The sequence below is a fragment of the Benincasa hispida genome, chromosome 4 (genome assembly GCF_027475165.1).
Source record: "Benincasa hispida cultivar pf3 chromosome 4, pf3_genome.v1.1, whole genome shotgun sequence".
Classification (NCBI taxonomy): Eukaryota; Viridiplantae; Streptophyta; class Magnoliopsida; order Cucurbitales; family Cucurbitaceae; genus Benincasa; species Benincasa hispida.
The window spans coordinates 61,299,348-61,315,501 of record NC_143481.1 but is presented as its reverse complement, the minus strand read 5'-3'; the positions used below and the strand labels follow the sequence as shown (position 1 = coordinate 61,315,501).

Genomic DNA, 16,154 nt, shown 5'->3' with positions numbered 1-16,154 from the left:
AGTCTTTGTGGTGGTGTCATGTTCGAGATCCAAGAAGAGAATGAGAGATCGTGTTGTTTTGTAGAATTTGAGAAGGTTTGAAGAGTTGTCTTCAAAGGTAATCCATTTTTCTTGTATTTCTCCTCTATAAAAAGCATGCTTATGTTTTCTGTTTGCCTTCTCTATATTTTAGAATTCTTAATCAAATTAATGATATGGCGATCAATCGCTTTGGATGGAATTTGATTCCTTCATTTGAGGTTGGGGTTAATTTGGTATGGTGACAAAAAAGTGCGCAATTTGTCGCCATAAAATTGCCAAAGGTGGCTCCACCTATTGGACAAAATTTTGGTAGGGGTAAGTTGTATTACATAAAGAAATTTTCAAGAAATAAGGGGAGGGGAAGTCAGATCCTAAAAAGTACATAACATGATAAGGGTCATCCCAAAAATATTGAGATATTAGATAATAAGCCTAGGAGAGGTTCCGTTAGAAGAGTGAAGCAATTGAGCCGTTGAACCCAATTGGTGGTGGTCGAGGCCAACTTACCCATCTCTTTTGGTCTATTCACATTAGTGCTCTATTTGGCACCCCTTGTACAAGATTGATCCAACGTTCCCAAGTCTCGTGTAATGGGATTAAGGAAACCTTAAGTTTAGCCCTACCATATCAGGAAGTTCATCTTATTCTCTAAAGTCTTCTTTTGACCCTTTGTTAAAAATTAATTTAGAAGAGTATATATGGTAAATATCACATTGGTGTGTTATTTTGATTATTTTGCAAGTGACCTCTTTTGCAAAATATAAATTCACCGTCGACGTCACGTGAAGGTCAAATGAGTTTCCTTGACCATATTTTGTCATCAACATTATTGTTAGTTCATCATGAAGTCTTTCAAAAACCAAAATGGTATGTGAGTCCCAACATGTTTTGTCTCAACTCATATAGCATTACTCCAAGAATTTTGACATTTCTATGATTGAGTCATCGAAAAAGAAGATGCATCATATTAGTACAAGTGGTAATTACCATCTTTTTTAAGTATTTCTTAATCATACTTGCATATTTTCAAAATCTTTCTAATTTGGATGAGATCTCAATTCATATATGTACCCCTCCTTTACTTTGGCGTCACACTTTGGATAATAATAAGCAATTGTACTTGAATTGACTTACCCAATGAATTGATTTTTTTATGAGACAATTGCAAATATAGCAATCTGACCTAAAGTATTGGTAGATAAAGCATAATGCAAAAAAATAATTATGAATATAACAAAATTTTAAATCTTGTCACTAAAGTATATCCATGATAGTTCATATCGTTAATAGTAGTCGATTAGCGATAGAGTCTATCACTAATAAATTTTGTTATATTTGTAAATGTTTAAACATATTGCTAAAAAGAAAAATTGTAAATAAAATATTTCTAGGTGTGCTCTACATGACCTTTTTTCCATTTACACGTTTCATCAATTAAATTTTAAATTATTGTGTCTTAAAGTCAACACATGCATCAATAATAAATGAACGTCATTACATAAAGCTTCCACAAGTTGAGCCTTTAGGTTTTAGGCTTTAATTGTCTTCCTAGACTTTTTTAATAACCATTTTGTTTTTCGTTTTTTATTTTTCAAAATTACACTTATGTTCTCCATTTTTTTCGTTAAGCTTTTCAATCTTTATTAAAAATCCATTTAAAATCTAAGTAAAATTTTTAAAATCAAATCAAACTTTTTAAACTATTTTATTTTAAGCCCTATTCGATAATTATTTAATTTTTTAAAATTAAGCATATTTTATCTCAATTTCTTTTAATGGTTTGCATCTTTCTTAAATAAAAAAGTTAAATTCTTACCTAAATTTCAAAAACAAATTTTTTAAAAAAAACTATTTTTTCGTTTTAAAAATTTTGTTTGATTTTGAAAACATTGATAAAAAGTAACAATGGAAATGATGTTTATAGATTTGATTTTTTAAATTGTTTTATAAAAAAAAAAAAAAAAAACCTAAAATCGAAATAGTTATTAAACAAGATTTCATTTTCTAATTTTGGCATAATTTTTGGAAACGTTTTTAAGAAGTAGGTGATAAAAAAAAAAAAAAAAAAAGCTACATATTGAAGTAGTATTGATAAACTAAATCTTAAAAAGTGAACAAAAAAATACAAAATAGTAATGAACTAACTTTAACTTTATATATAATATGGGAGTTTCATCTAAAAACTAATTGATGGATAATACAGATATAGAAGATCCAGTTTTGATTTGATCCTTAGCCCTATTCACTTTTTATTTTTGTCTATTCAATTTTTTAAATATCAAATTTAGTCCTCAAGTATTTATTATATTTCATTTATCCCCATCTAAATTGGTATCAACGTGAAGGACACACATTTTACATGTCATAACTGGATGATCACTACCATCATCAAACACAAATTTTGAATTCAACTAAAATTTGATCCGATTAAAGTTAAAAATTATGTCGAAAGAGAAGAAATAGAAGATGAATAAAAATTTTAAAATTTTAAAATTTAAGGCCTTGTTTAATAAATATTTGAATTTTTAAAATTAAGCTTATAAACACTACCTTCATCCATAATTAGTTTCTATGTTTCGTTATACACTTTCCACTCATATTTTCAAAAATTAAGTCAATCTTTGAAAATTAAAATAATAATAATAATAATAATTACCCAATGGAACAGTATTTTTCGAAAACTCTTTTTTTTTTCTAAAATTCGACTATGAATTTATGAGGATAATCGAGAAATTGAGAGAAATCAAATCCAAATTTTAAAAATGTAATTAAAAACGAAAAATATCTAGATGTTAAAAATTTAAGAGTTGTAATATAGATTAGATAATCAGGATTTGTCAATCCTTTTGACCTCGTGCTTATTGGAATCATCAAAATAATAATAATAATAATAATAATAATAATAATAATAATTACATATACAAAGAAAAAAAAAACCTTAATCATTGAAGAAAAAAATAGACAAACAATATATATTGAATCCAAGTACATGAAGGATCAATCTTATTATTTACTAAAGCATCTCAAATTTATTTTACAAACCACATAAGAGATTAAACTTTTGAAAGCCAAACATCACAAACAAAGCCAAAACACACACAAACAAACCCATGCATATGAAAGGGAAAAGTTGTTCAAAAAAGATGGTGGTGATGTTCCTTGCCATGAGCCTCTTTCTCTTCTCTCTTTGCTTCTTTCTTCTCATGATGCTCATGGAAAACAAATCCCCCGACCCCGGCCGCCACCGCGGCTGCAACTTCCTCCTTCATCTTGTGCTCATGGCTGTGCTCGCTGTCTTTTTTCGCCTTGTGCTTCTCATGCTACAAGAGTGTTGGAAACCGCGGGGTTAATTGTACTTCAATTTTTTTGATAAAGGATTGAGAGGAACATACAAGAAGAGGATTTTATAAATTACCAAAGCATAGGCACCAGCTGTGGCAGCGCCGAGCTCGCCGAGGTGTTCAAGGTGCTTGTGGTGCTTCTTTTCTTTCTCGTAGTCGACGACGCCGGAGTTCTCTTCCCCTTCCTTGTGGTGGTGAAAAAGGTGGTGGTGGTGGTGATGGCCTTGCTCTTCTTCTGCCATGGCTTTGAGGGCTTTGGGGTGGGGTGATCATTGGAGTGTAGAAGGAGTTGGATTTTATACCAATTTTGGAGGGGTGGCTGTGTGGTAAATATTTTATGTGTTTCCAAGGAAACTAAATATCACTAAAGAAAGTACTGGAAAATAAATTTATAATTGTTGTCAATTTTTTATTGTTAGGTTGGTGGGTCCCATGTCTAGAGATATTTTGGAGTATATACAATATTTTGAAATTAAGAGCTAAATGATAGATTATACTTTCAACATATCTCACTTTCAATTTTGGATGAAAATTATTAGTACTTATATTTTAAAAAGGATATTTGTAATGCATAATAGAATAAGAGAAAAAATCTAAAAATATATTACATCTTTAAAATATTTGTAAATATGGATGAGTTGATTAGTCAATCTTTGATTTTTTTTTTAATTTCCAATTTCGTCCTCCATTATCTTATCTTGTTGTACACCATTTTTTTAGTCTTTTCATTTTATTTCTCTTCTTTGATTTTTGCTTCTTCCCTCCCTATTTTCATTTTTTTATTTTATTTTCTTTATCAGTTTTTGCTTCTTCTCCTTTTTTTTTATTCTTTCCTTTATCCGATTTTTGCTTCTTTCCTTTATTTTTTTTATTTTCTTTTATTTCCATCTTTTTCCCTTTTTTTTTCTTTCATTTCTTTCTTTTTTTTTCTTTTTTTAAAATTTTATTTTCTTTCTTCAACTCTGGCTTATTCTTTTTTTTTTTATTTTTTTTATTTTCATCCCTTTCTTTGATTTTTACTTCTTTCCTTATCTTTTTTTTATTATTTTATTTTATTTTCTTTCTCCGATTTTTTGCTTATTCCCTTCCTTTTTCTTTTTTCTTTCATTTGTCCAGTTTTTGCTTCCTTTTTTCTATTTAATTTTCTTTCCTTTATTTGAATTTTTTCTTCTTCCCCTTTTTTTCCACAAGAATTATGAGGCTGGGTTCCATACGCAGGACTTGAAAGTACTCAATTCATAAGTGACTTAACACCAACAAGTCAATCATTAAGTTTGATTATTATAACAAATAATAAATATAAATAGCAAATGAAAATCTATTAGTGATAGCTACTAATATTTTCTATCATTGATAGCTTAATCTTTGATTATATTTTCATAGTTAATAGTCATTTATAGAAATCTATAATTGATAGCCAACTTAGTGAATTTAATTAATAAAGTTGAATCTCGAACTAAAATGTAAGTAGAATGCCTAGAAGTTATCACTAATAGCATGTTTATAAGTGATAGAAGCTATCATAAAAAAGAAAAGAGACTTATAAATGTTTGAGAAGGACAAGAAAGGGGCAAAAAGGTGTTAAGTGGCTATGATTGATAGAAGCTACTACTGATAGCATGTTGCCAATGATAGAAACTAATACTAATAGCATGTTATCGATGATAGAATTTATCTGATTGCACGTTATCGGTGATAGAAGCTACCACTGATAGTACGTTATCAGTGATAGAGAACTATCACTGATAGTATGATATCAGTGAGATCATTGATAGCATCTTATTAGTGATGTTATCAGTAAAAGAAGCTATCACTAATTAGTGATATCGGTGATAAAACTTAGGTGATATCTATATATCGAGTTTCTTTCAAAGGTGATAACCAGTTATAGAAGTCTATCATTGATAGCCTTAAGTGTTAATATTTCAAGGTTGATTCTAATTGATGAAAGTCTATCAGTGATAACGACTGATAGCTACTATCAGTGATAGCCATGATAAAAGATTATTAATAATAACTACTATGGTAATCAAAGTTGTTGGTCTTCTTTCGAAGTTGATCACTATTTATAAATCTATCATTGATAGCCTTAAGTAGTAATATTTCAACGTTGATTCCAATTGATGAAAGTGAATTAATGATAGCTACTAATAATTGATAGCAAATTAAAAGCTAATATTTCAAGATTGTATTATTTTTTCTCAAATTGAAAGCTATCGCTGATAGCAACTATTATCAATACCAATTGATAGAAACTATCAGCGATAGCAGTTAATAGCAACTATCAATGGTTATCACTGATAGCTGCTATCAGTGATAGCTTTTAATTTGAGAAAACCGGGAAGAAGCGGACGAAATGGTGGTTAAACATGGGTTTTTTAGTCTTTTCCCATTTTGATCTATATATGCAATTATTTTATCCTTGTACTACATATTTTATTATTTTGGGCTTGAATTCTATTTATGTAACTAGCCCTTTTAAAAATGCTAATGAGTCGAAATAATATCCTAAGCTTTCAAAAGAAATACCCTGAATATAAATATATGAGCAGAAAACGTTTTAACAAGGTTGTACATTAGTAGTTGAGTATGTGTTAATACATTATTTAAGTTCAATACACAAAAAAAAAAATGTTTGATAGAATTTTTCCTTATTTGAATTCAAGGTTAATTGGGCCAACGTTTGCCGTGCATGTAGCCATGTTTGAGTCTTTGCAAGTGAGAAGTAGTTTTGAATATTGAATAAACAGGAGTGATTTTGTAATGATTAAAATCACTTTTATTATGCCCTTATCACTATGTAACATGCATTTAATCACTAAAAATTAATTTAATATTTGAGTTTATACTTTTAAATGCAATTTTAATTTCAACAAAATTTGTTTTGAATTATTGTTATTTTTAAAAGATAATTTGTTCTGAATTATTACAAATATTTTTCAAGTACTTTTAAAAATGATAAAAGTGATTTTAATTATTTCATAATGAATCTCAAACTTGTGTATTAAAGCCTTTGAGTCTCAATTATTAGAAATATTTGGTGGAGGCTAGTTATTGGATTATGTATACAGTTGGTTTGGTGTTGGAGTTTAGTTCTACTGAGTTCATAGTTTCAATTGATAAAAAAGTACATATATAGAATTGATAAAGAAGTACATATATAGATAGTGATGGAAGTCTATCACTATCTATCTATGATACATGTGATAGACAGTGATAGTAGTCTACCATTGTCCATCTAGAGTTGATAAAGAAGTACATATATAGACAGTGATGGAAGTCTATTACTGTCTATCTGTGATAGATGTGATAGACATTGATAGAAGTTTTCTATCAATGTCCATCACATATCACTGATAGACTACTATCAGTATCTATCACAGATAGACATTGAAAGTGTTCTATCACTATCTATCAATGATAGATAGTGATATACCATATTAGTTCTTTCTATCATTAGATAGGGATAAATATGTTTTTTTTCCATTATTTACTATTTATTGATATTTTGATTGTTTGCTTGATATATTTTCACATATATATATTTCGATGGGGGCTACTTATTGCTCAATGATACATATATTTTTTTTTCTTATATATGTTTGGCCCAATTTTATATGTTTTTATATTCGGTTGTTTGGTTAGGGACTATTTATTAGATTGTATATGTTTTGATATTTGTTTTGTTTTTAGTTTAGTCTGTTTATAGGATTGCTCATAGGTGATTTAGTCATGTTGTAATATAAAGAAAAAAAATGCATATGAAACTTGATAGAAAGTGATAAAAGTCAATCATTATCTATCAATGATAGACAGAGATAGAAGTTTTCTATCAATATCTATAACAGATAGATACTAATAGATTACTATCAGTGTCTATCTATGATAGATATTTAAACTGCTCTATGTTGTCTATCATTGATACCACTACTAATGTATGCATATGTTTTCTTATTATCAAAAAATGCCATCAACATATATGGTAGGTCTACAATACCTCCATCCCTCAACAAATGCACCAATAGCCATGAAACAGAATTTAAAATGTCCATTTTCATCAATCTCTAAAGCAATATACGTTTCTGAAAAAAATACATGAAAACAATATATCAGTGATAATGGTAATAAATCTATCATTGTTTGTCATTGGTAGATAGACAGTGATAGACGTCTATCACAGTATATTAGTGATAGACAGTGATAGACAGTGTTATACAACTATTACTAGTAGACAATGATCGATGTCAATCATAGTCTATCAGTGATAGACTACACAACTATCACTGATAAACGGTGATAGATGTCTATCACAGTCTATCAGTGACAGATAATGATACAAAACTATCACTAATAGATGGTGATAGATGTCTATCACAGTCTATCAGGGACAAACAATGATACACAACTATCACTGATAGACGATGATAGATGTCTATCACAGTCTATCAGTGATAGATAGTGATATAAATTTTATAAGAAGAATACTTCATTTGTAGTAATATCTACATTTATTTCTTTCAACCTTTCAAAAAACTTTGGAATCAAGCTATATGACTCAACTGCATCACCAATTAATGATCTTAATATGTGTTATTTTTCCTTCCAAGCTTTTTGATAACTAATATTAATACCAGGCTTAGTACGAGCCTTATGAACAACATCTTTAGTAAGGGAGTGATGAGTGTCACACCCCGCACCAGATTACCTTCCTAACCTGGATGGAATAGTGAGCAGCAGTTACCAACCCTTTTGCTGGCACTTACTGCCTATTTTACTTGTTAACTAATACTCAAACCCTGAATACATATATATTAACTCAGAACTTAATACATTTACACTACAGGGTTCCGCAACATTGATTATACATGGATATTACCACCTAGTGAGACCCATCAAGAATACTAGTCACTAGACAGATACATGTGTACTAGCTAATACAGGTCTTTAATTACGTTTCCCTCAACCTGTTTCTTTGAGTGGCAGAGCAGCAGCAGAAAAGTCTTCTGGGAACTGACCGCTACCTAGAAAAGAAAACATTTGAAAACGTGAGCTAGAAGCCCAGTGAGTGACTTAATAAAATGTAAATCTCATACTTAAACTGAAAGCTTGAAAGCATAATGCTGGAACTTAAAGTATACCAAGCAGATGCGTACTTACCGATGTATCTGAAACTTGAATCTTAGTTGAGAATGAACATTCACTGCTCTAATTTCCAATGTCAAGCCATGGTCAGATGAGACCTCTACTTCAACCTGTTCACATTAAACTATAGCTAGAAGAGATCCCTACGTCGATCTCTTTAAATATACCGATGGCATCTCAAGCAACATCCCTAAGACATAAACGTTGATAACAACTTTTATACATCAATAATCATCATTACATCCTGGTTGAGAACTAGCATACACCGCTCTAGCTCCCACCGTCTATTACCGGCCAAAAGACCTATACCTCGGCCTTTCATTCGAACCTACCTACATACACACGGAGTTTGTTACGTACCGTCAACACCTTAGGTACATCTATTCAGATACCTTCCCTACCAGTGTCCCTACTCATTATGTTTAGAAATACCAACGCATGTACTTTGGAAACTTTAGGTATTTAAAACATAGTACATCAAGCTTCATTTAACCTTAGCTTTAACCTTAACGCATGCTTCATATTTTGTGAAATAAGTTGGATTAAAACTTATTAAACTAGCTTGTAAAACCACTAGAATGCGTTAAAACATAAAAACATTCTTGGAAAACTCATACATTAGTAAACATCAAGCGTTGATAAACATTCACAAGCATTAGAAATTTCAAACTATCCTTCTAGCCTAGAAGAATATATGACTGCCTTTATCCTTAGTTGAGAGTGAACTAATAGTTCTAACCCTCAACGTCAACCTTAGTCGGAGAGAACTCTTTTGCTCAATCCCTCGACGTCGTATTACTTAAGTGTACGTGGTTATAACTGAGTACCGTCGTATCTTATATACTTGACTAGGATACCTTCTCATTGTCCTTCAGTATCCTCAGGTACTTCTGCTCAGATACCTTCTCAAACGTCCTTCAGTATCTGGCTGCTAAGATACCTACTCATATGTCCTTCGGTATCAATTTGGCCGGATACCTTCTCAAGAGTCCTTCGGTATCAAATTGGTCAGGTACCTTCTCAAGTGTCCTTCGGTACCAAAATTGGTTAGATACCTTCTCATATGTCCTTCGGTATCAATTTGGCCGAATACCTTCTCAAAAGTCCTTCGGTATCAAATTGGCCATGTACCTTCTCAAGTGTCCTTCGGTACCTCGTTTTAAGTAAAACTAGTCATAAACATTTAATTGAAAGGATACCTTCTCATTGTCCTTCAGTATCTGTCACGTAACTAGTCACAACATTCAGTTGAACACTAAAGATTAGTTCTCAGATGATCATACTAATTCATCCATCATACTAGTTTATCATAAAAATAAAGTTACTTAAACATGCTGAAAACATTTGCAAAAGATAACATATTTAAATCATATCAATTCCATGGAAAACATGCTTTACATAGCATGAGAGACAGTTCCACAGTTACGTTGCTTGGCACTTCATCTATACACTTAGCATGAGAATAACTTTAAAGAAATCATAATTTCTAAATTATTAAAAACATTAATTCATCACATAGTCACTCACAGCTTGTTGGCCTCTTAACAGGTTACATGTTTCTTCTAGCTCTTCTTGGCCTGAAAGAATATATTTCCCGGTTAAACCACTGAGAATTCCTAGTAAAATACCTTAATTAATTCATTTATTAAAGGAATTTTACACAGACGGCTCTACTAGTGAGATCCTCATGAGCCACACCAGCGAGATCACCTTGAGCGAGACCAGTGAGATCACCTTGAGCGAGATCTCAATACCAGTGACACTAGTGATACTCAGCCCCCCAGCGATACTAGCGATACTCAACCACCAGCGACACGAGCGATACCCACTCACCAGCGATACCTGCCCAATTTCTAGCAAGATTCCCCTCTAGAGCGAGATCCTCTTCACAAAATTAGCGAGATCTCCTTCATTAGTGAGATCTTCTTCACAAATTCTCGCTATTTGCTTGTTCTTCCCAAGCAAATAGCTCAAAATCCAGACCTCTTTTAAAGAAACTTCCTTCTAAAAATATGTTTAGAATTGAGTTACTTTCTTACTTTAAAATTTCAGCCACAAATTCCTTATAATTTGGCCTAGAGCACCCAATCTTCACCTCGGGCCCTGATTAACCCAAGATTCTGTCCCTCCTGTAATTTCATCACTTTTCATTCTTCTTCTCCTGCCATCTTTCTCCAGCAAGACAACTTTGAAAACTAGATTCTCTCAGCTTTCAAATGGCACTGATTTCACTAAATTTGTTCATGTAGATTGCTAAAACCAAACTTTCGAAGTTTCTTTTCCCTTTTAATCTTCCTACCACTTTCCAAATTCAAGGATAATTCACCACGTCAACTCATATCTAATGACTCAGCCAAGCCAATAAGTGAGTTTCTTTATTTAATACGTTTTTCTTTTCCTTTCTCCTCAATCTCTATAATTTACATGGATTTTCACTTATATGATATTTAATATATCATTCCTTTGGCAAAATATACTTGTTTAGGAACTTAGATTTCGGAGTTTACACTTAGCTTACACGAGCTTATTTCTTCATGTTTCCACCCTCTATCCTTCCTAAGTCATGGCTTCATTCAACTCATTAAGAGACGTTTCATTACTTTCTCTTACTTAAAATAATTAGGGTTCGAGCTTTACAATGAGAGAGATAAACCTAAAATCCTCTTTCAAGCAGTCCCTAATTACAGATGAAGAAGCTTGCCTATGACAGCTTTGAGTTGAATTCATTGAACACATGGTTAGAAATGTACTTCCTAAGTAGCCGCAACTCACTCTTCTTGTACTGAGATGCCCAAACATACCATTGACAACCTTCTTGCAAACATTTTAACTCAAGTGACTTTGAATTTAATCATGTAGTCCTGAATTAAAACTTCTTATTCACTGCTATTACACAAAAATACTTGGACTATATTTCTTTACTTCCAAATACATCTTTTTCCTTTAAAACACCATTAAAACCAATATCTCGTATATTTTGATCATTGGAAGAAGAACTATAAAAACCTAAACATAACAATCTATCACCGCCTACACCACTAATACCACTACAAGATCCTTCTATAGAAGGATGACTAACATGAGCAACTAAATGATGCCTAGTCCCCAAATCTTTAGTCAAAGATAGATACCTAGAAACATCCTTATCTTGTTTTATTTGGAACACAGATTGAATAAATCCAATAATATTGATAAATCTATAGAAACATCCAACTGAATTTCATCTAATATCAAACTAACTAAACCATTCAAGTCTATCATATCATCAACAAAAACTTCAGCAACACTATAATCCTTATAAGAATTGTAATGAGTCTACTGTCCACCATAAAAAAAAACAACTACAGAAACACTAACCATGGTATCAAGTTAACTAATAGTGAAAATATGTATATACCTTTGTAACTGTATATAAGTGATAAAGAGTGATAAAGCTCAATCACTGTATATCACGAATGGACAGTGCTAGAGCTTTATCACTGTCTATCAATGATAGAGAAATGTTCACATCCATACATGCATACCAAAAACTATTTGCACAACATCAAATAAAAAACAAAGAAAAATAAAAATTAAGAAAAGATTGAATAGAACACAAATACAAGAAGCAAATTTTAGAGAAAAGATAGAGTTCTATCACAATTTATCAGTGATAGACAATGATAGAATTCTAAGATTCTGAAAACCTAGAAGAAAAAGGGAAGAAGAAGAAAGAAGCCCACATCATACCGAGAAGAGAAGGAAAAGAAGAAAAAGAAAAGGAGAAGGAGAATAAGAGATGAGATGAATAAGAATGACAACATATCGATAATGAAGTTGCCAGACAGAAGAAAAGAACTGTGGACGAGCAAAGATTCCCTTATCAACGAAGGATAGCATGATCGAGGAACAACAACATTATGGACAAGGAAAAAGTTGTAGACTAACGTGCATAGAAAATCAAAGAAGCAAATCGAGGAAGAAGACGTAGCCATGGTCAAAGTGAAGGAACTCTTATATAGAAGTACCTCTGAGCAGAAGCGGATCTTTCCAAAGATATTGTGACAGATATGCATTATACTACAAATTACTGCCAGGCTTAGAACAATAAACAACATAGAGAAGAGATACGTACCAGTTGAAGAACTTTTCTCCACAAAAAATCTCGTTCTCTTCAAGCGAACTAGTGCTCTCGCACTTGCTGGAACGTCAAGCAATTATCCACCAAAACCACCGGTCGTTTACTCACGAATAGCCTCCACACGAACAGAAAGATAGGAATGACACCACCACTTGGAACCCTCGGTATTCTTAGTGTAAGAATCCAAAGAGTGGGCTCTGTTGGAATTTGGTAGAGGGGAGGAGGAATTGAAGATCGTTGTTGTGACATAAACTTAATCTTTGCTACAAGCTCATGTTTCCATAAATTTGTAACACTTAAATGTATGCAATGCTTAGAAGATGTGATCTTATTATGTCATACAACGCATAGATGAATGGAATTTATGCGATACTACTTCTAGATATGCATTATTAATGAATGTTCTTGTAGTATGTTGTGCGTTGTCACAAGTTTCCTTACGTTGGAACCAAGTATAATTCCACCACAAGTTTCTCGGTGTGATCCGAGGTCGAACACAGGGACTGTTTGAGGTTATTGCATTATGTCTGTGATACATACAACCAGGTTTTTCAATTTTATAAAAGAATGATGTTACAAGTATTAAAATATGCGATAAAGTAAAGGAAAGCAATAAAATGTGATAATAAAATAAAGTACAATAAACCTAAGCTAAGATGATAAAAGATATAGGTTTCATGATACAAGATACTGAGGTCAAGGTTGGCTATGAAGATTATTCAAAGATTGTGTGATGTGGTGGCAAGTCTTGTGTGTGAAGCAGAAAGAGAAAAGATAACTAATATAAACAGTGGAAGTTCTTAATTGCGTTAATAATATAAGTACGGTTCCGCTTTTCCCTTGGCTTACACCTTTCAGTGATCGGCCGCGTTCCCACATACCTGTGGTGAAACAGAGACGAACGTCATGAATGCAAGGTTGCTTCCATGTCTGGAAGTACTACTCGCTTTAGTGAACGCATTCTTCTGACCTTCTCTCGATAGATCAGAATGGCATCTTCACTTTTGCTCTCACAGGTGAAGATGTCGTCTAGCATGCCTTAGCTAAACGCAGTTATCTCTTTAACACAGATTAAATCACTCGTTTAATTCATATTAATTACCAAGGAATTAAGAAGACTTCATGAAGAAAACGACAAATGGAGGAACGAAAATAGACAGAAAAGTGGTGATGGAAACGATCGAGACATTCAATATTTCTATTCAGCGTCTGATACATGATTTTGTGAATAAAGAGATAAAGGAGATGAAATACAATGATGAAAAGAGTTAGAAACAAATACAAATAACCGTCAACGTCTTGACGCCGATCTGGATGGAAAGTTGCTTGCCGGTGTGGATGGATCGTGCGGAAGGATGAGCTTACCTCTCAGGCTTGCTCAACCGGTAGCAGGGATCTGAGTATAGAGCTTCGCGGCGAGGATCTGGCAGAATAGCACTGAGACTCACCTCTCCACTTTGTTTCTTTTCTTCCCGGATTTCTTCCGATCAGTACTCAGCTCACCTCTCTCTCAATAATCTAGCATCAATTAGCCCCGTTTCAAGTAGCATATTTTTCTCTGAATTCTATAGGGGTATTTATAGGTGAAAAGCTTTGACTCTTTGCTCGTGGTCCCCACTTTTTTTTAATGGAAATTCCGAAGATGGAGGAATAATTATTCGTTCTGTTATGAAATCAGACTGTCAAATCTGCACAACCGTTAGTTGTACACGTGTCACAATCCTCTGCGTTTGCACTGCTCAGCTTGCATCTTTCAGTTGGATGTTCGCATGCTGTGTTGTTTTTATTATCGCATGCGGTTGAAGTTCAGCTCTGGATCGACTGTCCCATTGCGCCGTCATTGCGTTGATCGTCTCTTCAGTATTGATTGACGGGCACAATGTGACAGAGATGCGTTAATCAGTTCGTCTTCAGCCTTAATCGCAAGCGGTGACTTGGTTTCCTGCAAAACAGAGTGAAAATATCTTTTTCTTCCATCTTAATGATGTTAGTATGTGTAATTGCGATAATTCATAATTATTGTATTTCTAAGCTGATTTTCATACAATCAACGCATATTTATTCTCTTTTGGCCGCAATATCTAGATAAGACAGTATAAATAACTTGTATTTCTACAAGTTATCAATTGTATACAACGACCAAGTAAGTGGAAGAAGGGCAGGGTCTATTGGTACAGACTCTGCTTGATCGTTTAGAAGAAGTACACGATCGTGTAGAAAATAGGTTGCGATCATATAAACAATTGTTTAGTAAACGCTCGAGCGTTAGACGATCGTTTAGTAAAACGTAGGCAATCCTTTAGAAAGATGTCCACTTGTATACTATCGTGTAGCAACTTAGAGTTATCGTATAGTCTCTTGGTTAGCTAAGTGATGGGTAGTATACACTATGCATGAGCGAATTACGTGATCTTTTGCAAAATGAAAACAATTTTCATTTTATTCTTTAGTTACAAAAACTGGTTGAAACCTCCCATTAACACACAGTTACAGAGAAAATGGCGGCCCAATTATACCATAATTGTTCAATTAATAATAATAAATATAATCATATTATATTCATAACCTATAGTTTAATATCACATATAAATGATAGTGTTTTCTCCTCCACTAGATATAAATCATATTTATATCAATTTTCCTCCAATTAATGTATCTCATACATAAAGTCAATCATATCATATATAATTAACTAATTCAATCATATCATATATAATTGAACTCCCTCTAGTCACTTTGAACATTTCAAACTGACCCAAAAATCGATTCTCAACTTGAACCTATTGAGCTACCAAGGGGACCTCATGGATCTATGGCTCAAAGCTCCAACGGTACATAAATAGTTGACTAAACTCTTTAGCCACAAGATCCACCATCTGTTAACTGCCAGATATTCAACTAACGACCGACAGCTGAATTCTTCTTACCTTAGATATATTTCTATGTCCATCGGATATAACTAATCAACAGTACGATAACCCTTCACAGATGCTCGTAAGTACAACTAGGCCAATTTACCATTTTGCCCCTATAGTTATATCTAACTTCTTAAGTACCACTGATCCCTCTAATGAACAATACAACATAGTCCTACTATGTGTGGACATCTCTCGGGCCATAAGAAGGTGTGTGGCGCCACATCGTTCAAACCCCGGGATCAACCCTTAAGAGAGCAATCTATCTACTTACCTCTACTTTGGGAAGGAGTGAATTCCATCTTGTGTAGCTGAGTTCCCAGTTCCCAAATCAGACGAATCCCTAAATTGATAGGTTTGAGTTGGCGACCTTCTTCGGGGAAGAAGTGAATTCCATCTTGGGTAGTTGAGTTCCCAGCTCCCAAATCAGACGAATCCTCAAATTGGTAGGTTTGAGTCTGTGACCTAGCCATTTGTACCCATGTAAATCAAAGGACCATCCTCAAAGGAAGGAGTTCCGAACTCACTCAGGATTGAGGTCATGTTACCTATGGTCATCTTAGTGAAGTGAAGTCTCTATCATGAACGGCATTATATAACGAAACATTAACACTT

At 32.9% G+C, this 16,154-nt stretch overlaps 1 protein-coding gene across 1 annotated transcript; it reads right to left on the bottom strand.

Annotated features, from left to right (window-relative positions):
• Positions 1-2,940: 2,940 nt before the first annotated feature.
• LOC120075935 (abscisic stress-ripening protein 2-like) lies at positions 2,941-3,742 on the bottom strand. Its single transcript, XM_039029686.2, has 2 exons — positions 3,437-3,742; positions 2,941-3,341 (listed from the first exon to the last, which is right to left on the bottom strand). The coding sequence occupies exons 1-2, from the start codon at positions 3,602-3,604 to the stop codon at positions 3,156-3,158; spliced, it is 354 nt and encodes a 117-aa protein (XP_038885614.1). The 5' UTR covers positions 3,605-3,742; the 3' UTR covers positions 2,941-3,155.
• Between the last annotated feature and the right edge of the window lie 12,412 nt (positions 3,743-16,154).